Raw genomic sequence first — 25689 nt, forward strand, 5'->3', positions numbered from 1 at the left:
ACTCACTGTACAAATATGACTGTGTGGCCACTTCCATCTCCACCACTATCATCAAGTTTGCTGACCACACTGTTGTAGTGGGCCTGATCTCCAACAACGATGAGACAGCCTACCTACATACAGGAGGTTAAAAACCTGGAGAAATGGTGCCAGGAGAACAACCTTCTCCTGAACGTCAGCAAGACTAAGGAGTTGATCGTGGACTTCAGCACGAAGCAGGAGCGGTCATACCAACCGCTAAACATCAACGGGACCCCAGTGGAGAGAGTGGACAGTTTCCGGTACCTAGGTGTTCACATCACACAGGACCTGTCTTGTAATGTCACACCAACACCCTGGTGAAGAAGAAACGTCAACGTCTCTTCTACCATCTGAGACGGTTAAGGGACTTTAAACTACCCTCTCAGGTGCTAAAGACCTTCAACACCTGCACCATTAAGAGCGTTCTGACGGGTAACATCACTTCCTGGTTCAGGAACAGCACCATGCAGGACAGGCGAGCCCTCAAGAGGGTGGTGCGGTCAGCTGAACGTACCATCCACACCGAGCTCCCTGACCAGAAGGACATCTACAGCACGCGGTGCAGGACCAGAGCTAGGAAGATTATGACGGACCTTAGCCATCCCAACAATGGACTCTTTTCTCTGTTGCGGTCAGGGAAACGCTTCTGCTCCCTGAAAGCGAACACAAAGAGAACGAGGAGGAGCTTCTTCCCGCAGGCCATTCAGAGTTTAAACCAGGAAACACCCAGGATCTAAAAACTGGCCCACTCTCTCCATCATCACACTCCTTCTCTGTACATATCTCACCTTTCGCATCACAAAACTCTGGACTCGCACAGCACAGTGCACTTTATATTATATACCACACCATACCGCACACGGACACTTTCACCACACCATACCGCACACGGACACATTATGGACATTCTACACCACACCATAATGCACACGGACACTTATGGACAATCTAAACCACTTTAAATTGTTTATTGTTTACTGTTGTCTACTGTTTTACTGTTTACTGCCATAAGCATTTTTTGTATATACATATTTTTCTCTCACAGATATATCTATCTTTATATCTTATATATTCTTATATTTTATTTTATATAGTTTTTATACTTTATTTATTAGTCTTCTTTTTCTTTGTATTATTTTTCACCCCATCCTATTCCCTCATGTCGGACCGTCGTAATAGGCATTTCACTGCATGTCGTACCCTGTATGTATGTGTATGTTACAAATAAAATTTGATTTAATTTGATTTGATTTAATTTGATTTGATTTTGTCTTACCACCAACCACCTCTAGGTGTCACTATTATAAATTATCTGCAGATTATCCAATTTATATGCAATTATAACTGTGTATAACATTAACGAAGATGAAGATTAGGTTTAGACCATAACTAAAGTGTTGTTTAAAAGGGATAATTTATTTATAATTTATTTTTATTTATTTTGCTTTTCACTATTTCCCATCATCTCTTGTATTTGAATAGAGAATTTCTAAAAAAAAAAAAAGCCTTACCTCACTTCCTGTTTAACACATTCAATTCTCTTAAATTATGAGAGTCTGAAAAGTTCCATATTTTGGTATCTACAACACTCATGTTATATGACAAGCAGGAAATGTTAATGTTTTTTGTTAATGTTTGTTAATTTTGTTAATGTTAATGTTTTTGTTCAACCATTTTTCCTGTGTTACCGCAAAGAGCCACATCATACACATGGGCACACATGAACATCACCCATCCCTTCCTCTCTCACACACACACACACACACACACACACACACACACACACACACACACACACACACACACACACACACACACACCTCAGCCAGATTAAATGTAAATGTCACACACCAACATGATAATGACAGAAATTAACTCCTACAGTACTAAGACCACAGGCCAGTCATTTTCAACAATGAACATTGTGTGTCTCACACACACAAACTCTCACAAACTTGCAGTTAGTTTCGGTATGGGCAGATTTGCTTTCGCAAATGCATCTTTTACATCTATGCCATGGGTTCTGTCTTTTAATGGCACAATATCAAGGAGTTCTTTGATCACACAATCGTTTGACACAGACCGTACAAATATTGCCACATGAGGCTTGTCTTGTATGATACAACTCTCATCCAATGCGACACTAAAATACTCGTTTGAAAGTCAGAGTGCAACTGTGATTCAATAAAACTATCTTTCGGCTTCTCCCGTTAGGGGTTGCCACAGCGGATCATCCGTATTTGTTATCCGCATATTTGATTTGGCACGTTTTTACTCTGGATGCCCTTCCTAACGCAATCCTTCCCATTTATCCGGGCTTGGGACCGGCACTAAGAGTGCACTGGCTTGTGCAACCCTAATGGCTGAGGTTGGTTCCCTGACCGGGGATCGAACCCAGGCCACAAATGTGATTCAATATCCGTGTTAATGTCTGATATTCTGTGTTCAACAGTGTAGCGGGACAGTTGGACGTCTGATACCATGCATTTTAGTTTGTCGTTTTCAGGAGACAAGATTTTAACAACGTCACTGAGACATTTTTGAACCAATGAAACTCTTTATATTTAATCAGATGCGCTCCCACTGAATCGGGCTGCTCTGTTCCTCAGGAACAGGTTCCTCTGACGTTTGACCTGCCGCTCACTCGGACTGTCAACAGGAAATGCGAATAATTTGTCATGCTGAAAACAACCGGGCATAAAAACACTTCACCTGTGTTCTGAGCTGCACGGCATCGGGAGAAAAGCTTCCACCGATAAAGATTTTTAAACGCATGACGATGCCAAAAGAAAAACTTGTTGTGAAAGGAAAGAGGAAGACAGTGAACAATGACTTTCTTGTTAGGCTACTGTTTAGATACAAGCCGTGTAACAGACATTGGCTTTTCGTTTAAGCCTATGTAAAGTTCATTAGTTTCAGTGTAGGAACCTGCAGCTTATAGACAGGTGTGGCGTATTTATGTTCAAAAGAAAAATCTTTGTAAAATTCAGTGGGTGCGGCTTATATTTGTGTGCGCTTAATAGTCCGGAAATTACGGTAAACTCTCCCACTCTGTTAAAAACGTCCTGTGTTCATCCTTATATTTTAGTTTTGCTGTGCATTTTTTCCCTGCCATTTTGAGAGCGAACTTGACACAAATTGTTAACTTAAATGATCTTGCCCCTACTGGGAAACTTTGCGGTATTTTGATCTCACGCACATGCGCATTTGACGAAAATACCGTAATAAAGTCAAGCGAAGCGAACACGCACATAAAAAAAAAAAAACACAAACACAAACTTCAATATGAACGTAAGAGCCGCATGAAACCAGGCAAAGAGGCGCATGCGGCTTGAGAGCCGCAGGTTCGCCACCCCTGATTTACACCATCATGGTCTAAAATAAATAATGATCGGTGCATACTGGAATATATTTAAATTTAAACAGGACATGCATGTGATCAACCGTATGGCAAAGTATATTGCTATATAATATAATATCTATATAAATATCAAATCAAATCAAATTTTATTTGTCACATACACATACATACAGGGTACGACATTCAGTGAAATGCTTTTTACGATGGTCTGGCATGAGGGAATAGGGTGAGGAGAAAAATAAAAACAAAAAAAAAAGAAAGCAGATAAGTAAGGTATAAAACTATATAAAATATAAGAATATATAAAGATATATATAAGAGAAAAAAGTGTATATACAAAATATGCTTATGGCAGTAAACAGTAAATCAGTAAACAATTTAAGGTGGTTAATGTGGTTGTCCTGTGTGCGGTATGGTGTGGTATGAAATATAAAGTGCACTGTGCTGTGCGAGTCCAGAGTTTAAAGTGTCGTAGTGCAAAAAGAAAAATATGTGCAGAGAAGGAGTGTGATGATGGAGAGAGTGGGCCAGTTTTTACATCCTGGGTGTTTCCTGGTTTAAACTCCAAATGGCCTGCGGGAAGAAGCTCCTCCTCATTCTCTCTGTGTTCGCTTTCAGGGAGCAGAAGTGTTTCCCTGAACGCAACAGAGAAAAGAGTCCATTGTTGGGATGGCTGAGGTCCTTCACAATCTTTCTGGCCCTGGTCCTGCACCGTGTGCTGTAGATGTCCTGCAGGTTAAGGAGCTCGGTGTGGATGGTACGTTCAGCTGAATGCACCACCCTCTGGCAGGCTTGCCTGTCCTGCATGGTGCTGTTCCCAAACCAGGAAGTAATGCTACCCGTCAGAACGCTCTCAATGGTACAAGTGTAAAACGTTTTTAGCACCTGAGAGGGTAGTTTAAAGTCCCTAAGCGTCTCAGATGGTACAGACATTGCCGTTTCTTCTTCACCAGGGTGTTGGTGTGACATTACAAGACAGGTCCTGTGTGATGTGAACACCTAGGTCCCGGAAACTGTCCACTCTCTCCACTGGGTTCCCGTTGATGTTTAGTGGTTGGTATGACCGCTCCTGCTTCGTGCTGAAGTCTACGATCAGGAGAAGGTTGTTCTCCTGGTGCCATCTCTCCAGGTTTTTAACTTTATGTAGGTAGGCTGTCTCATCGTTGTTGGAGATCAGGCCCACCACAAGGGTGTCATCAGCAAACTTGATGGTTGGGGATGTGGAAGTGGCCACACAGTCATATGTGTACAGTGAGTATAGCAGGGGGCTCAGAACACAACCCTGGGGAGCTCCAGTGCTGAGGGTGAGGGTGGATGAGGTGTGTTTTCCCACCTGTACGGCTTGTGGTCTGTCTGTCAGGAAGTGAGAGATCCACTGACACAGCGGCAGGGGTGAGTGTGGAGGGAATTATGGTGTTAAATGCTGAACTGTAGTCCACAAACAGCATCTTTGTATAATTTCCATTTCTGTGGTCCGGGTGGCTAACCTGGAGGTAGAAGTAGAAGATATTTGATGTACAACCATGATTAACAACCACCTGAAAAGTTTGGACATTTGGGCAATTCCACAAAAATAAGAATCTGTGACATCTTAATTCTCTTTAACATTTATTTGTCAGCAACTTGAACTAAAATGTTTCTGAACATGTTGCCTTTAACAAACATATGAAAAAAAAAAAACATCCATTAAAGGCTTTTCACCTTTAAATTTTTTACTTCATGGAATCAATGCGATTTTTTACATAAAATTTGACTGTCTCCCAACCTCTCCCTTGAAGTGCTGCTGGAGATTTTCAAATGCAGTCCATGCACTGGCCTTTACCAGGAACTTTGCTAGAACTGATGTAGTCCATTAGAGTCTTTTTCCCAGCCTGGATTTCCTCTGTAACCACTTTCTCTCTGTGAGTTTTGTGAAGATCCTGAATAAAATAAAAGTAATTAGTAATTGTGATAAAAGTGACTCATATCATATCATTTCGCCTCTAGCTTTCCCATAATTCCCTACATTAGCTGACTACATACCTGCAGAATTTGAGGGTGGAGGTGAAGCATTGTTTTCTTTCTTGAAAATGATTATAGCTAAATAAGTGGGAAAATATTTTTTAAACTGCTACATCCATCAAATAATCTAAACCACTGGTCATTGGCATCATTGGGACCTCATTAAATAAACTGTTCATCCTCCTGGCCAGAAAATGCAATTCAGCACCAGAAAACAGAAAATTGTTGGGGAAAATATAGTATTGCATAAAAAATTTAAGCTTGTGTAAAGTACAGTTCTTGGCTGTTGTCTTACCTTTGCACTTTCATTACAGATATAATATACATTTTCTTTACATGTCAAGCACACATTGCAACTCTTTTTGAACTTCATTATACTTCTCTATCAACATTCTCAAAGACAATAAGGCATCTGTGGTGCTCCTCCTCGGCATGAAACCAAACTGTTGCTCACAGATGGTCACTTCTTCTCTCAGCCTGGCTTCCACTACTCTTTCCCATAACTTCATGGTGTGACTGATCAACTTTATTCCCCTGTAGTTACTGCAGGTCTGCACATCTCCCTTATTCTTAAAGATCGGTACCAGGATACTCCTTCTACATTCCTTAGGCATCTTCTCACTTTCCAAAATCTTTTCGAACAACCTGGTTAAAAACCTCCACTTCCATCTCTCCTAAACATCTCCACCAGCTTCTACAAGTATGTCATTTGGTCCAACTGACTTTCCACTCTTCATCCTCTTAATCTCTGCTCTCACTTCCTCCTTACTAATCCTACCCACTTCCTGCTTCACCATCTCCACACCATCCACACTTCTCCCTCATTTTCCTCATCAGCTGCTCAAAATACTCCCTCCACCTTCTCAACACACTTTCCTCACTAGTCAACACATTTCCATCTCCATCCTTTATTGCTCTAACCTGTAGCACATCCTTCCCAGCTTGGTTTCTCTGCCTGGCCAATCACTACAAATACTTTTCTCCTTGCTAAGTGTTGATCTTCTTATATATATCCTCATATGCATTTTCCTTGGCTTTTGACCCTCTTTACCTGCTGCCGCATCTCCTTGTACTCATGCGTTTAATTTTATTCATGAGTAAACACTCTCTCAAAGTAAAAAAATAAATAAACATTTTCATCCTATTTTCAGTTTAATTTTATTTACAGGGAATTAATTTTATTTCACCACGGTGGTATTATTTAAAATATATGTGTGTATGTAATTTAAAAAATGTTAAAATTTAAAACATTTGAATTGATGATTGTGGGGCCCCCTAGCGTTCTCTTGGGCCCATATGCCTGGCATAAATAACTTTTCTTGTCTTTACCTCATAGATGTAACCAGTCCTGAAATTGTGGATGGAGTCACACCTGTTGCACGGAGCTAAGGTCCACCGACACCCTGGATAATGGCAGTTCTCCTCACAGATTTTACAGCAAGTTACATTTGTGGTCCGAATGTACAACCAGTTATATGGAATTGTTACCTGTCTTTGTAAGGCTCATCCACTTCAAATTCAAAGTTAAACATAGTTAAAGAATAATGACCAACATAAATCCTGTTTTGCAAAACCAAGAGGAGGAAAAATATGGTCCTTATGGTATAATTTCAGATTATATAAAGAAAATATAAAAAAAGAACTTTGACACTTTGCCATGGTGTATCCAGAAACTGTAGAGTTGTTTTATAAGTTGTTGCTTACATTTAGTTGTAAAACAATGGAATGTTTCTGTCAGAGGAAAAAAAGGAGCAAGTTTGTTTAATTTAATTGTTTTTCAATAACGCACCATCAAAATAAGAACATTGAATAAATAACATTGCTGAGTTAAGTCTTTCTTTGTTGTGTGTATAAAGCCTAATTAATATTTTATACACACAGTGAGGAAAATAAGTATTTGAACACCCTGCTATTTTGCAAGTTCTCCCACTTAGAAATCATGGAGGGGTCTGAAATTGTCATCGTAGGTGCATGTCCACTGTGAGAGACATAATCTAAAAAAAAAATCCAGAAATCACAATATATGATTTTTTAACTATTTATTTGTATGATACAGCTGCAAATTAGTATTTGAACACCTGAGAAAGTCAATGTTATTATTTGGTACAGTAGCCTTTGTTTGCAATTACAGAGGTCAAACGTTTCCTGTAGTTTTTCACCAGGTTTGCACACACTGCAGGAGGGATTTTGGCCCACTCCTCCACACAGATCTTCTCTAGATCAATCAGGTTTCTGGCCTGTCGCTGAGAAACACAGAGTTTGAGCTCCCTCCAAAGATTCTCTATTGGGTTTAGGTCTGGAGACTGGCTAGGCCACGCCAGAACCTTGATATGCTTCTTACAGAGCCACTCCTTGGTTATCCTGGCTGTGTGCTTCAGGTCATTGTCATGTTGGAAGACCCAGCATCAACCCATCTTCAATGCTCTAACTGAGGGAAGGAGGTTGTTCCCCAAAATCTCGCAATACATGGCCCCGGTCATCCTCTCCTTAATACAGTGCAGTCGCCCTGTCCCATGGGCAGAAAAACACCCCCAAAGCATGATGCTACCACCCCCATGCTTCACAGTAGGGATGGTGTTCTTGGGATGGTACTCATCATTCTTCTTCCTCCAAACACGTTTAGTGGAATTATGACCCAAAAGTTCTATTTTGGTCTCATCTGACCACATGACTTTCTCCCATGACTCCTCTAGATCATCCAAATGGTCACTGGCAAACTTAAGACGTGCCTGGACATGTACTGGTTTAAGCAGGGGAACCTTCTGTGCCATGCATGATTTCAAACCATGATGTCTTAGTGTATTACCAACAGTAACCTTGGAAACGGTGGTCCCAGCTCTTTTCAGGTCATTGACCAGCTCCTCCCGTGTAGTTCTTGGCTGATTTCTCACCTTCCTTAGGATCATTGAGACCCCACGAGGTGAGATCTTGCATGGAGCCCCAGTCCGAATGAGATTGACAGTCATGTTTAGCTTCTTGCATTTTATAATGATTGCTTCAACAGTGGACCTTTTTTCACCAAGCTGCTTGGCAATTTCCCCGTAGCCCTTTCCAGCCTTGTGGAGGTGTACAATTTTGTCTCTAGTGTCTTTGGACAGCTCTTCGGTCTTGGCCATTTTAGTAGTTGGATTCTTACTGATTGTATGGGGTGGACAGGTGTCTTTATGCAGCTAACGACCTCAAACAGGTGCATCTAATTTAGGATAATAAATGTAGTGGAGGTGGACATTTTAAAGGCAGACTAACAGGTCTTTGAGGGTCAGAATTCTAGCAGATAGACAGGTGTTCAAATACTTATTTGCAGCTGTATCATACAAATAAATAGTTTAAAAATCATATTTTGTGATTTCTGGTTTTTTTTTTTTAGATTATGTCTCTCATAGTGGACATGCACCTACGATGACAATTTCAGACCCCTCCATGATTTGTAAGTGGGAGAACTTGCAAAATAGCAGGGTGTTCAAATAATTATTTTCCTCACTGTAGATATATATACATGCAGAGTACGCAAACTTTAAATAGAAACAGGTCAATATATATATATATTGACCTGTTTCTATTTAAAGTTTGCGTACTCTGCATGTGCACTAGTGAACTACATCTTTACACCACAGTTATTACATTATGGAGAAACGTTGTCTCGTTTTTACTGTGTTCTGTGTACCACTGTGTATAGTAGAAATGACAATAAAAGCCTCTTGACTTGACTTGACATTAAGGGATATTCTTAAACTGAATCTGCATGATTGTATGTATTTTGCCACATGATTGGCTAGAGAACTGCATAAATGAAATGTTTCTAATAAAGTGGAGTGTATATACAATAAAATATAAAGTACGTTTGTGAAGACTGTAAAATGTTAAGAAACCTGCAAGTCAATTGCTAATTGTAAAAAAAATAAATAAATTGTAAACTCCATCCTTACTGTCCACATTAGGAAAAATATATAACAAACCAACAGGAACATTTCAAAAACACACAGAATGTATTGATATTAGATCTGCCAATTTATTTACTTGTTTTCTAAAATTGAAAATACATTTGGAAACTCTAGAAAAACAGCTTTTCCCAGTAGTTAAACTGCTTTGGAGTCCATTTTGATTTATTTATATGTCACATGCTCACATGAGTATATGAATGAGATCTATCAAAAACAATGCTTGCATGACATTGCATCCATCTGAATCCCTGCACTGATGTATAACTTAACCAGCTGCAGTGTGAAAAGTATTATAAAAACATGAGCATGGCATCTACCATACTTATCTACATTCTAACTGTATTAGTCTATTTATATTTAGTTGTTAATAGATGCAAATTTACAAAGTGGCAGTAAGATATTCAAGTTTTCTTAGGTAACTGCAGTAGACCATTGTACAGCGCTGTTCTGTGCCCCTCTGCACACAGGAAGTGTGTCTGGCAGCAGGAAGTGAATTTACAGATGCGCATGAGAATGTGCTTGATGTGGTTAAAAACATGCCTAAACACACAGCATCGTCGCCTGCTTTTGTTGTGATCTTCATCTTTGCAAATGCAACCTAGTGGTCTTGGGGTCTGCAGTTTTCATAGAAGGATAATCATATAAAGTATAGCCTTTTCAAATTAAAGAAGAGAGAGAACATCTTTGAAGAAAAAAACATCTTCGAAGATAAGGTGACACTCCATATTGGATCCTACTGTGTTGATTAATGCTTTGCCAGAAAGTCTGAAGCACACAATAGTATAGCATTTATTTAGCTGTAACAGTTTACTTGTATTGGAATCTAAAGACCCAAATCTGTTCCAGCATGACACTGTCTCTGTGCAAAAAATTAACCCCATGAACACGTGGTCTGTTAAGGTCGGAGATGAAGAACCTGAATGTCATTGATTCTGGCACATTTGAAGTTGTAAATGCCACCATGTAGACAGTGTTGTATGTAGCCATTGATGTTATGTTCTTTAAAAACCTTTGTTAACTTTAGATCATTTGTTTGTTAAGATGTGTGGCTGTTGTAAAAGTGTAGTTTGCAAAAATAGTGCAATGCCAGATGCATGTAAGTAAAAATTACCTGCAGCCCTGCATGTTGAAATCATACTCATTTGGAAGTAACTATTTAAAGTACCGCTTGGGCACTGTGTTCCAAAAACATGTCTAGTGACAGTTCCTGCTACTCCGATGTAGTTATGTTCCATTGTTTTTAATGTGTTTCTCAGTGTTTACTGATAAATTAATGACAAATTATTGGTTTTGGAAACTGAAAAAGTGTAATGAGTTGTTCCTACAGAGGATGACAAACCACTACTCCGGAAATTCTAAGCAGAGATCTGTTCTGATTTCCTGTAAATTATGTAACGCTCACAGTTAGGAAGCTGCTACATACACAAGCAGCTTTTTAACTTGAATCTTTTCTTTTTGTACAGATATATAAGGTAGGTGAGTTTCTTTTAATCTGGCTTTAAATAAATGCAATGCTGCTGTACAATATTTTGCTTTTCTTTATCAAATTTATTTAAGGTTTACATGATGATTTACAGGATATTTATAATGATACCATTTTGCTTTAATTAGCTGTTTTGGCATAATATTATTTTTATTATTTATAGACAAAAAAATATATAAGAATATACAACAAAATTTTGACTCACAAATTAATAGAGTTGTTCCAAATTATTATTCACATTCTGATTTAACAATGTTTGCATAAATATACGTCATTATTCAACATGAACTCTCCAAATATATAAAGATAAATTCTCAGTTCCTACTCTAATTCTGTCTAATTATTGATCCTGTATTTGCTCAAGGAACGATTTTGAGATGATGTGGATAAAGACATCAGTAATGCCATCAATGTTTATTGTTCAACTTTTTGGTATACATCAGTACATATTCATCAGTTGTTGAATTAAGATTTAGTAATTGCTGTTGGTGATTTATTGTATGTTGTTATCATTTGTTATGCCTTGGAAATTAATGTGTTTCCCCCTAGATATTGAAAAATAAACTAAATTATTTTCTGGATACCAGACAGCAGCAAAACGATACGTCTGTACAGGGTAAGGTATGTCTGTATTCTCCTCTGTATAAGTGCAAAGAGGAACTAGAATGAAATATATATATATATATATATATATATATATATATATATATATATATATATATATATATATATACTTTTGCACGATAGCTACATTTTGCACTTCTGGTAGATGCTAGATTCTAGATAGATCTATCTATCATGGGCCCTACTTAGGGTAGTGTCTGTTCAGGAAATTTGTGCGGCAGCTGGTTGGGCTACGCCACACACCTTTGTGCGATTTTATAGACTGAATGTGCCTAAGTCGTCCATAGCACACGCAGTGCTTAGAGTAAAGTTAGAAGAAGAACGATGGGTTACTTAATGTAAACTCTAGTTCTTTGATAACAGAGTGAGGTGTTTCACCAGCACTTCCCTACTTGCACAGGAACGGGAAGAAATCTCGCTACAATGATATTGTAAGACTATTTTATGACACCACGTATGTCTTGACAGACAGGTCGACCTGAGATCAGGCTCCGCCCCACCTTTACTACTCAGGTCGACCTGACTGTCAAGACAGACGTGGTGTCATAGGAGCTTCCGTAGTTGGTCACGCCCATAGTGAAACACCTCACTTTGTTATTAAAGAACCCGGAATTATGTTAAGTAACCCATAGTTTTTTTTATACCTCTGGCATTGTTGTGTATGCTTTTAAGTTTAATAATAATTTAAAAATGCACTCATAGTAAGAGGTGGAGACTAAACAAACCTTCAGTCTGCTCTAAATACATTCCTAAAGGGGAACTTAGATTTTCATGTGCACCGAACCGAAAGCCATGTATGGTATGAATACGTGTACAATTACACGTATTCATACCATACGTGTAATTGTACACGTATTCATACGTGTACAATTACACCCCTATTATATATATATATAGATAGATAGATAGTACAGACCAAAAGTTTGGACACACCTTCTCATTCAAAGAGTTTTCTTTATTTTCATGACTATGAAAATTGTAGATTCACACTGAAGGCATCAAAACTATGAATTAACACATGTGGAATTATATACATAACAAAAAATCAACTGAAAAATGTCATATTGTAGGTTCTTCAAAGTAGCCACGTTTTGCTTTGATTACTGCTTTGCACACTCTTGGCATTCTCTTGATGAGCTTCAAGAGGTGGTCACCTGAAATGGTTTTCCAACAGTCTTGAAGGAGTTCCCCGAGAGATGCTTGGCACTTGAAGGCCCTTTTGCCTTCACTCTGCGGTCCAGCTCACCCCTAAACCATCTCGATTGGGTTCAGGTCCGGTGACTGTGGAGGCCAGGTCATCTGGCGCAGCACCCCATCACTCTCCTTCATGGTTAAATAGCCCTTGATGCCTTCAGTGTGACTCTACAATTTTCATAGTCATGAAAATAAAGAAATATATATATATATATATATATATATATATATATATATATATATATATATATATATATATATATATATATATATATATATATATATATAAAATGTATATGTATTTATTATGTCTTTGATGGAGTCTTACTGTCATGAATTGCATCTGTAGTCAGTCTGGTTGGTTCTTGAAGCTACCTCTGTAACTTACTGTCCCTGAGGCCTCACATAATATATAGAAGTTCTAAAGTGTCTCTACTAAATTCTCCCAAGCAACCTTTAAGGCTTGTCTGGGTAAAATCTAGTTGCCCATTACAGTTAAATAATTTACTTTTCTTTACCCCTGTGTTCAATACATGTGTCCTAAAGTCTAAGCCTGATCATCTCAAAATTGTTTACTTACCTTTAAGTAAAAGTAGCATTTTGAGCAACAGTGTGTAATGGAAATGTTTAAAATTGTTACTGTATCGACACATTCATTAGTTGAAATATTCATTCATTCATTCATTTTCTCCCGCTTATCCGTAATTCGGGTCGCGGGGGCAGAAGTCTAAGCAGGCCCCCGCCTTCGACTGCTGCCCAATCCTCAAAGCACCGTCCCTTACGGTCCCTCCTGCAGGTGGTGAGCCCACGGGAAGTAGTTGAAATATATATATTTTAAATATTTCCTAAAATTGGATCTATTATTTATAGCTTAATCTTTTCTCTCTTTTAACATTTAGACACTGGTGCAACTGTTATGGAAAACGGTAATTCCCCTCATGGGTAAGGTTTTATTTAATGGGTCTATTTTGCCCAGATTATAGCGGTAATTGATTACAAAATGTCTTAAAAGTAAGATTAAAACAACAGTACAACAAATAAACTTTGAATTAACTTTGAATTAATTCACTATATGTGGACATTTTTAGGAGCTCCTCGGTGCAGGACGAGCATTTTAGATATAAAAAAAAGAGTCGATCAATAAATGGATTCCTCACAAGATATATTCTAAACCCATGGACTCTTCTTGATGGTGAAAGACTGAAGAGAGTGGCATTTGGAGATAAAGATGAGAGCAAACCTCATAAAACCATAATAATGTTGGGAGAAACAGGAGTGGGGAAGTCGACAATCATCAATGCTTTGGTGAACTACATGCTGGGTGTTGAAAGTGAACATCGAATCTGGTTTGAAATCATTGAGACAAAAGAAAAACAAGCTGATTCACAGACAGTTAAGGCAACAGCGTATGACATCTTTACTGAGAGCAGCTCATTCTCTCTGACCATCATTGACACTCCTGGATTTGACAAAACAGAAGGCAAAAAGGAGGATTTAAAAATTGCTGAAGGATTACTTGAGTTATTTGGATGTAATGATTGGCATCATGAAATTGATGCAGTGTGCCTTGTGATGTCATCGAGCACTGTTCGACTCACTGAAAGACAACGCTACATTTTTAATTCAATTCTCTCACTATTCAGCAATGATGTGAAGAATAACTTTGTTGTGTTTATCACACATGCACCAACAGCATCTCCAAACTCCATTAAAGCCATTAAAGATGCCAAAATCCCATGTGCTCAGACTGATAATAAGGAGCCCGTACATTTCAGATTCGACAACTGTCACTGTGAAAACTTTTATGTCCAATGCAACATTGAAGAGAAAATGGACCAACTATTCCAAGGTTACCAGGCAGCATGGGACCTGTTTAAAACAAGCATAGAGGACTTCTGGAGTTTTGTAAAAGGGAGCAAACCAGTAAGTATGAAGAATACTCAAAATGTGCTGATACATCGCAAGCAACTATTAGAAAACATCGCCAGCATAAGGGATAAAGTCCATGCAGTACAGCACAAGGAAATGCTTGATCAGGCCATTGGAGCTTTGCAGCACCATAAAGAGAAAGAGAAAAATATTACATTTACATATGAAGTTGATGAGGAGTACACAGAAAAGGTGCCAATTGACCCATCATCAGGATCCAGCAAAGAGGCTACTTGCTGCAGTGTGTGTGAGTTTAATTGTCACTATCCGGGATGCTGGTGGGTCAGAGATCTTTCATGGTGTACTGTCATGTCAAAATATAAATGCACAAAATGTCCGGGAAAGTGTGACTATACTAAACATGTTAAAGAGGGGAAGATCTATGTGAAGAAAACAAGGAAGGTCAAGAAGACTAATGAAGAGCTAAAAAAGCACTATGTGTCAGAGACTGAAGAGCATGAAAGACGTATAAACCAACTGCAAGAAGAAATATCTACACAAGAAAAAAAAATAACCACACAGGTGAATGAATGTCTTATGTGTTTGAACTTCCTGCAGAAGATCGCCTTAAACACTGATGCTCTGTGTACAGTTCAGGATCTGGACTGCCTGATTGAAGAAGCAAAAAAAACGAAACATAATAAAATAATAGAGGCACTTGATCAACTGAAGAAACCCACACAATAAATATTACAAAGCAGGAATGTTCCAAAACTGCTGTAAATAAAAAGACAGAACAGAAAACATTTAAACATTTAAAAATAGTAAAGTTTAAATTTTAATGTTCCTGTTTGTCTTTATTTTAAGTAGACACTGACTCAGTAATACCAGATGAGGGTCACCAGATTAACAATGTATGCACAGTTTTGATTCTGAAGCCTTATTTCTTTCCCTTTGTTTTGTTAAATCTTATGCCATTTTAATGTTTTAAACAGTTTGCTATTGCTTGACTTGTTGGGAATCAGTGATAAATAATGTTTGCTGTTTACTGTTAATTATTGTGTTTTTGTTATTCATAATGAAAAAAATTTTATTATACCCTTTTTCCAGTGTTACTTTTTTTTTACATTTTGCTAAAGATTCTTTTTGCACTGATTGTACTCCAAGTTCTTGACCTACTGAATCAATATCAGTAAGTGTGTGGTGTAAATGTAAATGTTTTGTTGAAATAAGGAAACAAATCTACACTGAGTATTTGATATATCTTGTATAACTTGCACTGTTAAACATTATTTTCTATCTTACCTTTCAGTTTACTAATCAATAAACGTATTTGCTTGTAATGCAATAAATGTAAGCAGTTAGTTTCATTGCTAAAAAGTGAGAATGTGGTGTTTCTCATGTTTCAGAAACAAATTTTAGAGGTAGCATCACTGCCTTGCAGCTCCATGGTTCTTGATTTGATCTTGAGCTCCCAATTCCATGTAGGTTTTTCTAGGTTCTTCTGTTTTCTTCCAACTCCAAATAACATATGCTTAAATGTGTACTACTAAATTGCCCCTTGGTGAGAATGTGTTTGTGTGTGTTTCTCTGCAAAGTAATGACATAGTGTATTCCTTCCTCATGCTCAGTGTTCCTATGATACACTCCCTCTCCAGCCCAGTCTCATGGCATTTCGTGATATATGTTTTTTCGTGCCATTGAAGACGACTTTCTATGTCAGGAGTCTTCAACTAAAAATCCTTGAGGTCCAGTAAATGAACCCTCCTTGCCAGCTGAGGTCCGGGCAATTATATAACTAAAAACATGAATTAATGATGTTTGCCAGACTAAAGAATTAAGTGTAGACAATATTTTTTATTGGACACATTACATATTAATACATAAAAGGAAAAGCTAAAGTGCTTTTGTTTCTACTGAATGAGATTACAGATCATAAGTAATGAACGCATACCTCACTGGTTAAAAAAACAGAAAATGGAAATCTCATTACATTTTTAACATTGACACGTATTGTCTTCACCTAACTAAATGTATCTAATGTTTAACATTGCTCTCTTCTATACTTCATGTTGCATTGATAAAATATCAACAGCAATATCATTCAGGACCACAAACACCAACTTTCCTTATTTTTGAGAATGCCATTGTTTTTCACTCACTGAAAGTTTCATCTTTTGCACATTTCTCTCTGCTGTCTTCACTGCACACTCAACTGCACATCCGATCGTAGAAACAGTGAGCATAGTAACTGTAGTAGTGACCCATGGCGCCGTAGAACCCCAACAGCTCTCGATTTCGCGGCCCGGATTCGGACTGGAGTCCGCCATTTGACGACCCCTGTTCTATGTAATGTATTTTAATAGAAAGTATTTCTGGTGCCACCACAAAAGTTTACTTTTTGCTACTGGATACCATAGATTTCTTGTTTGTTATTGATTTTTTAATCTTCAAGCAGTATTACTCCACATTGAAGCAGGAGCTTTTATCCATGTTTTCATTGCTTTATATTCGGTACTGTACTCGCTATTATAAACCATCATCATCATGGTTCCTTCCAGTCAAAAATACAGTAAATATACTCTCCCGGTTAATTAAAGAGAATAATCAGATCCCTTCTGTGTTATTTTATATTACATAACCTTAAAACAGCACCATTCTTTTACTACTACTACTAATAAAACATACAACTACCTGTTGTGCTCTCATGTAGTAAATCACTGTTTACCAGCAATGAAAGCAGATTAGTTACAGTAACAAAACACACGTAATGTATTGGGCATGTGTTGGTGCTTCCAGGAAAACTGCTTTCATAACAGGTCTAATCATTTAAAATAATCTAGAAAAAAACATGGAGGTTTTAATTCTCACTTTTGTGAGAACACTGGATGTGTCAAATTGACATGATATTGCGGATTGCATCCAACAATGCAGCTGTGTTTACACATTTCAACTTACATATTTGAGAACATGTGAATGCCTCAGGTAAGCAATTTTAAAGTTTATATAAATATATACATTAAAAAACATTTACACTTCTGAATGATGTGCCCACTGTCAGAAACCATACAGTTTGGCATATATACATAATAGCAAAGCAACTTGATGAAGAACAGGTGTAATCTCTGCTCTACAGAAGGGGTCTTGTTTACCTCAGTGTGGTTATGTAAGCAACCTGCATTTTCTGTCCTGTTTTAATGAAGAGAAGTTGCTTGGCTGCTTCACAACAGATATATTTTTAATAGAGACTATAGTAAAAAGGCCAGCAGTACTGTCTTTAAAGGCTCTGGGCAGATTAGATTGACATGGCAGCACATAAAGGCTAAAACATCCACATCCACAATCTGGAAGCAGTGCAGCCAAGAGAAACATTACGAAATAAGAGAATAGACTGTTGGGAATAAATTAATACAATTTCATGGAACAAATATAAGAATTTAGGTTGTAAATTCAACACTCTCGCTCAGCCTCTCCCTTCTATTAATCACCTGCATCTGTTTTAACTAAATTCATCTCCTTTAAAACATCTCTCTCCCCTTTCACTCGCCGTCCGATCTACCGTACACCTACCCTAGATCATCCGGACTCTCTACTGATCCTGCGTTCTCCTGTGATCCCTGTTACGCTTCTCGTGAAGCTCGCTACAACTAAGTTTATAATTTTCTGTACTCCAGTTTCTGAAGCTACTTTGTTTGTTCTCTTCAAAGATAAATAAACTACACCTTGTTTTACTCCCGGTTTCTGCCGTCAGGTGTTCCATGACAAACGGTAGGTCAGTGCTACTGATAGTGTTTAGGCCAGCAGAGAAGGTATTGTGCATCTGTGGTGCTCTCCTTCTCCATTCCTCAGGCATCCTCTGTTAATCCTGTTAAACAATGTTGTTAAAAACTCCACTGCCATCTCTCCTAAACATCTCCATGCTTCTACCGGTATGTCATCTGATCCAACAGACTTTCCACTCTTCATCCTCTTTATCACTGCTCTTACTTCCTCCTTACTCCCTTCCTCCTTACTCCCTCACTAAGGTTGGCTAACGATACTTGTGGCGGTCGTTGGTAACCCGGGCCTTGACCGATCCGGTATGAAATTTTCTTTCGTGATCCGCATATTTGATTTGCCGCACGTTTTATGCTGGATGCCCTTCCTAACGCAACCCTCCCCATATACCCGGGCTTGGGACCGGCACTAAGTTTGCACTAGCTCGTGCAACCCTAATGATAGGGGTTATACATACGTGGACAAAATTGTTGGTACCCTTCGGTCAATGAAAGAAAAACTCACACTGGTCACAGAAAAAACTTTAATCTGACAAAAGTAATAATAAATAAAAATTCTATTAATGTTAACCAATGAAAGTCTGACATTGCTTTTTAACCATGCTTCAATGGAATTATTTAAAAAAAAATAAACTCATGAAACAGGCCTAGACAAAATTGATGGTACCCCTAACTTAATATTTTGTTGCACAACCTTTAAGGCAATCACTGCAATCAGACGATTCCTGTAACTGTCAACGAGACTTCTGCTCCTCCCAGCAGGTATTAGCCCACTCCTCATGAGCAAACTGCTCCAGTTGTTTCCGGTTTGAAGGATGTCTTTTCCAGACGGCATGTTTCAGCTCCTTCCAAAGATGCTCAATAGGATTGAGGTCAGGGCTCATAGAAGGCCACTTTAGAATAGTCCAATGTTTTCCTCTTAGCCATTCTTGGGTGTTTTTAGCTGTGTGTTTTGGGTCATTGTCCATGTTTCACAGTAGGGACAGTGTTCTTTTCTTGATATGCTTCATTTTTACATCTGTGAACATAGAGCTGATGTGCCTTGACAAAAAGTTCAATTTTTGTCTCATCTGTCCATAGGACATTCTCCCAGAAGCTTTGGGGCATGTCAACATGTAGTTTGGCATATTTCAGTCTAGCTTTTTTATGATTTGTTTTCAACAATGGTGTCCTCCTTGGTCGTCTCCCATGTAGTCCACTTTGGCTCAAACAACGGCGGATAGTGCGATACTGACACCGATGTTCCTTGAGCATGGAGTTCACCTTGGATCTCTTTAGAAGTCTTTCTGGGCTCATTTGTTACCATTCCGATTATCCGTCTCTTTGTTTTTTTCATCAATTTTCCCCCTGTGGCCACGTCCAGGGAAGTTGGCTACAGTCCCATGGATCTTAAATTTCTGAGTAATATGTGCAACTGTAGTCACAGGAACATCTAGCTGCTTGGAGATGGTCTTATTTCCTTTACCTTTATCATGCTTGTCTATAATTTTCTTTCTAATCTCCTGAGACAACTCTTTCCTTCGCTTCCTCTGGTCCATGTTAAGTGTGGTACACACCATGTCACCAGACAACACAGTGACTACCTGGAGCCCTATAGGCCCACTGACTGATTACAAGATTGTAGACACCTGTGATGCTGATTAGTGGACACACCTTGAATTAACATGTCCCTTTGGTCACATTATTTTCAGTCTTTTCTAGGGGTACCATCAATTTTGTCCAGGCCTGTTCCATGAGTTTATTTTTTTATTTTTTTATAATTCCGTTGAAGCATAGTTGAAAGGCATTGTCTGACTTTTATTGGTTAACATTCATAGAATTTTTATTTAATATTACTTTTGTCAGATTAAAGTTTTTTCTGTGACCATTGTGAGTTTTTCTTTCATTGACCGAAGGGTACCAACAATTTTGTCCACGTTTGTATAACCCCTATCATTAGGGTTGCGCGAGCTAGTGTATATATATATATATATATATATATACACACATGTGGCCAAAATTGTTGGTACCCTTCGGAAATGGCTATAACCCAGCCATTACCTTCGTACTCTTGAAGGCCACTACATAAAGACGCCACTACACAGTATAAGCAGATAACTGCACCTCTGAGATGAGTAGTTTTAATAGGAGTTTGATGTTGAAGGATATTATATTTAATTGGCCCTGCAATTCACATTCCACCTGAACTGGAGGTTGAGAAAGAGTATGAGGTTTTCCTGCCACTGTCTGGGCTCTGGGTTTTCTTCTGAACAACCGTTTTTTTTAAGACAAGAGATTGTTAAGAGCCACCTGAACTTTTCTTATCTGCGCGCGCGCGCGCTCTCTCTCTCTCTCACACACACACACACACACACACACACACACACACACACACTGTGTGGTGTCTGAAAATGTGTTAACTTTGTCCCAACGCATACGCCGTACTCATATTATTTAGCGTCATATTGCGGCTCGATTACAAAATAGTATCGTTGTTGCTCTGTAGTGCACTACACTACCCGCAAGAGCTCACTACTTTCTCCCCTATGTAGTGTACATATTCAGTGCCCTAGCTCACTGATCAGGATCTAGCGCCAGTGTTTATCCAGCATGGAGTCTTTAAGAGAAGCAAACTAAACTCGGCTAAACGGTTAAAAACTTGTATCTCTGAGACGCTTTTTGGTGAATTTTATAGCGGGATTTTATTTGAATTAAAACGACGCGGGCACTGACTTTTAAAGTAAGTGTTTATGTTTTGCCAGTTTATTTTAAGCACACATGTGGCTCCAGCTAGGCTAGCTAGATTAGCCTGTTAGCTAAGAAGTATTTAGCACTAGAGTACTTTTTAAACGCTTTGTTTTAACTTGAGGCTCAATCAGCTTTTAAACAGTGTGTTGATGTGATGTGCAAATCTTAGAGAAAAAGTATTATTACCATAATATTTCAAATCCAGACCTGTTCAGTTTAGATTAAGAGATGTGATGCTGAATATTAGAGCAAACTGCATCAAAAAATTATTAAATACACAATTTTTATTCTATTTGTTTCTAAAATGTACACCTGCACTAATATTTATTATTTATAAATTAGTTAAAAAAAAAAAGTATTTGTTGTTTAAACAATGTACAATATTGTTAATTATTTTACTGTTTTGTCAATTATTTTGTAAATGTTTTTTGCACTATAACACTTTAACTCTGGACCTGCACAGCACAGTGTCACTTTATACCACACTATCCAGCACATGGACACTTTAAGGACAATCACTAAATCACTTTGATTTGTACTCTGTCATATCTGCCATATGCACCTATCCCCTTCTGGAGATCATGTATATACATATGTGTATGTATGTATGTATGTGTGTGTGTGTGTGTGTGTGTGTGTGTGTGTGTGTATATATATATATATATATATATATATATATATATATATATATATATATATATATATATATATATATATATATATATATATATAATGTATATAAAATGTATGTATGCATGTGTGTATATATATATATATATATATATATATATATATATATATATATATATATATATGTGTGTGTGTAATGTTTAATATATATGTTCATGCCGATATCTCTTTCTATGTTTGTGTGTATTTTGCAGATCATGTCCTCTGCCTGTGCCTCTGTAATTGATGATATTGAGGACATGGTTTCCTCCAGCGATTCGGCTCCTTTACAGCTCCAGCGTTCCAGCGGCAGACAGTCCGTCATTCCCCGAGTGAGAAAACGCAAAGACGTCGCAGCCAACGAGGAGCTGCAGGTGGACAGGTGAGGAGACGAGACACTCAAGACACAATTCACTTCCATCTTTCATCAATGTTTATATTCTGTAAAGCTGTTTAAAGCATCATGTAGAAATGATAGGTGTTCTTGTGATTCACAGTAATAAACACACTGCTTCAGCACAATGCAGTAAACACAGTGTTTAATAAAATAAACGCACAGGAGTACAAACAGGAGTACAAAAGTGTACCTTTCAATAAATCTTTTGCCATTTCTAAAAGTTAATTTTTACAATTGATAAAAATATGGATATTATGATGATTATATAAGACATTTAAAAAAATCATAATCAGATTAAGATACATTAAAGCAACAGATTTTATATAGTAAATTTTTTTGAGCAATTGATAAAACATAGACAGTAAATCTGTTTCTCTGGCTTATATTTTTTAGATCTTGTATCATTTTTACATATGATAATTATAGATACTTATATAATTAAACATTATTTTAATCGTTCTGTAAATATGTTATGAAAAACAAATCTTAATTAGTAAGTAAATTAAAAATATTTAGGAGCAACATGAATGTTATATTGTAGGTAATAATAAAGTAGTTAAAATTCAATTAATTATAAAAAATTTTATTACGTATTTAAAATGAATTTAGTCTTTGTAAATGTTAAGGGTAGAAGCTCTTTGTCTCCATCTAGTGGCTATAACGCTACACATCATCTTTCCTTTCCTTTACTAAAAAGAAAATCGGATTAAAATAATATATAATGTATATGTTTAAAATTGTAAGTGTCAGTTAGAATTAACCCACTTAAAGTATTTGGTGGAAAATATTTTTCAGTTATTAGATCCTATTCTTTATTATTTTATATATAGGGCTGCAAATAACGATTATTTTAATAATTAAATAATCAGACAATTATATTTTCTCGATTATCTGAGAAAAAAATACTTCATTTAATTTTATGTCTTGCTTATTTTAAATATATAAAACTATATTGATGTATACAAGTGTACTTAAAAATGCAAAAGCCACATATTGAAATGATCCTTATTTAAGACATTTTAAAGCTTATAGTGCTGCTTGTTGAGAAGTGCATGGGGGATTTCTCCTTTAAACAAATTCACTCATGCTGGGTTGTTTTTATCTGTAAAAAACAAAACAAACAGCATTTGAATATGAAAGGTGAAGCAATTTGTGTAAATTATTTGTATTGTATTTTGCAGATGGCAAGTTGACAACCACACTTAAAAAATCTTTATAAAATATAATAACACTTTTAACAAAAATTGTTAATACAAAGTATATTTAGTTCATTTGTGAAGATATAAGCATCTAGAATATATAATTAATAACATTTTGTATATAATTACATTATACATGCATTAATTAAATATACAAACATCAAAAACAAGCATTTGAATGCAGTAAAGCCGCAATAAATCACGTTTGAAAAGTTTACTGACAAACGCTATAAAAAAAATGGAACAGAGAAATGCAGCAAGGTGACAATTTTTTTAGGTTTGAAATTCTAAAAATGTTGAACACACAGATGATGATTGCATTTACCTCAGTTTTTTTTTTTTTTCTTTTCTTTTTTTTTTTTTTTTAAAAGTTATGAGATCAAATGTGGAGCTTTGGGAGCATCAGGTTTGAAAATAACAGAAGGTGTTTCTTATCATGTGTGACGTTTGTGTGTGTTTTTTTTTTTTTTTTTTTTTTTTTTTTTTCTTTCTCCGGGTAGTGTGATTCCTGGCACACAGAAAGTGTGGTTAAGGACGTGGGGCTGCTCACATAACAGCTCAGACGGAGAATACATGGCCGGACAATTGGCTGCAAGCGGCTATAAGATGACAGGTATCTTTTCACACACACACATGCATGCACATGCACACCGAATCAGAGAAGAAAAAATTATCCACCAGCTTAAAGACAATTACAATTTGTAGTGGAAATAATTCAAATTCATGTATTTTTTTTTATAATCGGTAGATTTATAAAGTAGACACTAGATGGCAGTAAAGTCCCTTTGTTGTTGTTGTTGTTGTTTTTTTTTTTTTTTTTTTTTTTTTTTTTATATAAATAGAGGAACAAGCATTTTTCTATGAAGGGCCAAAAATCAAACTTGATTGAGGGATGTTGGTTATATGTTCCATTGTGCCAGATTGTAAATAAATATAAAATATTACTCTGTAATCTGCTTACCTCCAGCTGTTTTATTTTCAGAGTTTTACAAGTTCAATGTACCGTATAGTACAAATAAAATCATAGAAACAATCTAATTTATAGTATATTAGAGTTCAATGTTTAATACAGTTATTCAGTCTATATGCCGTACAGCCATATACTTTATTTTTACTGACTTTCAATGAGACTCATAAAGCTTTTTTCCTCATTTAAAAAAAAAACAAAACAGGTGGCTTACTGACAAAGTATTCAAGAATCCGTTTGTCTGCTTCTCAGTTCACGCTTGTTCAAAAGTATGCACACACAGAGGGAGATACTGCTAAAGATTTAGCAGCTTTGAACTATTAACAATTTGTTAAATTAGAAATTAAGATTTGTCTTAAGCGATACCCCCCTCTTTTCCTCCTCTTCTCGTATGCTGCATGCCCGGGCAAATCAAGAGTTTGCGCATCTCTGCTCTCCGCTTTTTTTATTTCTATTTTCATCAGGCATATTACATAATTCTCTAATTAGCTGCAGATCTATGCAGAAGGCTGGAATGTATTTTTCTGGATCTGGTTGTATGTTTTGGACTCGTTTAGGATTTTAAACCTGTTCCGCATGAAATCTTTTGTGATTTTTAGGAACTCTTGTGTAGCACTTCCTCATTAGGACAAACAAAATCTTTTAATCGTTTTCATTCATGCTACAGACAATTTATTTCAAATGAACCACATCGCCGAAGTCAAATCGGGACTAATTGGCTACTCGTTTCAGGAATCTGATAACATTCTTGTAAGAGGTGAATGAGGATAACGCAGTGTACAGCAGAACCTTGCTGGATCTGGATCTTTTTTTACCATTTACACAAGTTTCTAAGCCTGTTTTAGAAGAGAGCTTCTGGCTGTGGGTCAGGTTTGATTGGGAGACACTCTGGATTGGTTTAGATGAGATTTGAGTTGTCGAGCTCGTTGTTATTGGGCCCAGGTTATTTGGTCATGGGTTGTTGGTTCCAGGTAATTCAGCTGGTTGAATCTAACAGCAGGTGGAATTTGCTAGAAGATTTAGTAGGTCTGACTGGCAGAAGATCTGTATGTATATACTTTATTGCCCAAAGGGTTGGGTCACCTGGTCATAAGTGTGCTATGTGATTAGTGATTTACACATTATTCCCTGCACTCTTCTGTTAAGATGTTCCACTAGATTGTAGTGTGTGCTTGTGGACATTTCTGCTCTTCAACCATAAAGGTGTCAGTAAAGGAGGGTACTGATGTAGGTGAGGAAACCTGGGGTGCAGTCAGCGTTCACATTCATCCCAAAGGTGTTCAGTAGGGATGAGATCAGAGCTCTACAGCAGCTCACTCAAGATCTTCCTCTCCAAAGCATGTAAAGCAGATCTTCATGGAGCTCACTTTGTGCACAGGGGCATTGCCATGCTGGAACACGTTTGGGTTTCCAAGTTCAAGTGATGCAAAATTTAATTATAGCGCATCTAAAGACAAAGT

The 25689-nt window shown here is 37.2% G+C and overlaps 2 protein-coding genes across 3 annotated transcripts in view; both read left to right on the forward strand.

The window, feature by feature from the left end:
- Positions 1-10717: 10717 nt before the first annotated feature.
- LOC310717776 (uncharacterized protein) lies at positions 10718-15846 on the forward strand. Of its 2 annotated transcripts, none has more exons than XM_083526224.1 (4): positions 10718-10796; positions 11357-11428; positions 13525-13567; positions 13714-15846. In XM_083526224.1, the coding sequence occupies exons 3-4, from the start codon at positions 13542-13544 to the stop codon at positions 15239-15241; spliced, it is 1554 nt and encodes a 517-aa protein (XP_083382350.1). In that variant the 5' UTR covers positions 10718-10796; positions 11357-11428; positions 13525-13541; the 3' UTR covers positions 15242-15846. The 2 variants fall into 2 exon arrangements, with proteins under 2 accessions (XP_083382350.1, XP_083382349.1); XM_083526223.1 differs by having other exon boundaries at positions 10722-10796; positions 11357-11423.
- A 4969-nt stretch (positions 15847-20815) lies between these two features.
- The window catches only part of cdkal1 (CDK5 regulatory subunit associated protein 1-like 1), a 224619-nt gene continuing 219745 nt past the window's right edge, over positions 20816-25689 (forward strand). Inside the window, exons 1-3 of the mRNA XM_083525620.1 lie at positions 20816-20989; positions 21882-22048; positions 23763-23875. Coding sequence (XP_083381746.1) covers positions 21885-22048; positions 23763-23875 — 277 coding nt within the window. The 5' untranslated portion in view covers positions 20816-20989; positions 21882-21884. The remainder of the gene's footprint in view (positions 20990-21881; positions 22049-23762; positions 23876-25689) is intronic.

The sequence above is a fragment of the Silurus aristotelis genome (assembly GCF_946808225.1).
Source record: "Silurus aristotelis genome assembly, chromosome: 1".
In the NCBI taxonomy this organism is placed as follows: domain Eukaryota; kingdom Metazoa; phylum Chordata; class Actinopteri; order Siluriformes; family Siluridae; genus Silurus; species Silurus aristotelis.

Excerpts from the sequence above, each read along its gene's own strand:
- LOC310717776 (XM_083526224.1), top strand. The coding sequence starts at position 13,542 with ATGGAAAACGGTAATTCCCCTCATGG. Across the intron at positions 13,568-13,713 it reads AACGGTAATTCCCCTCATGG|GAGCTCCTCGGTGCAGGACG; the intron begins GTAAGGTTTTAT and ends GGACATTTTTAG.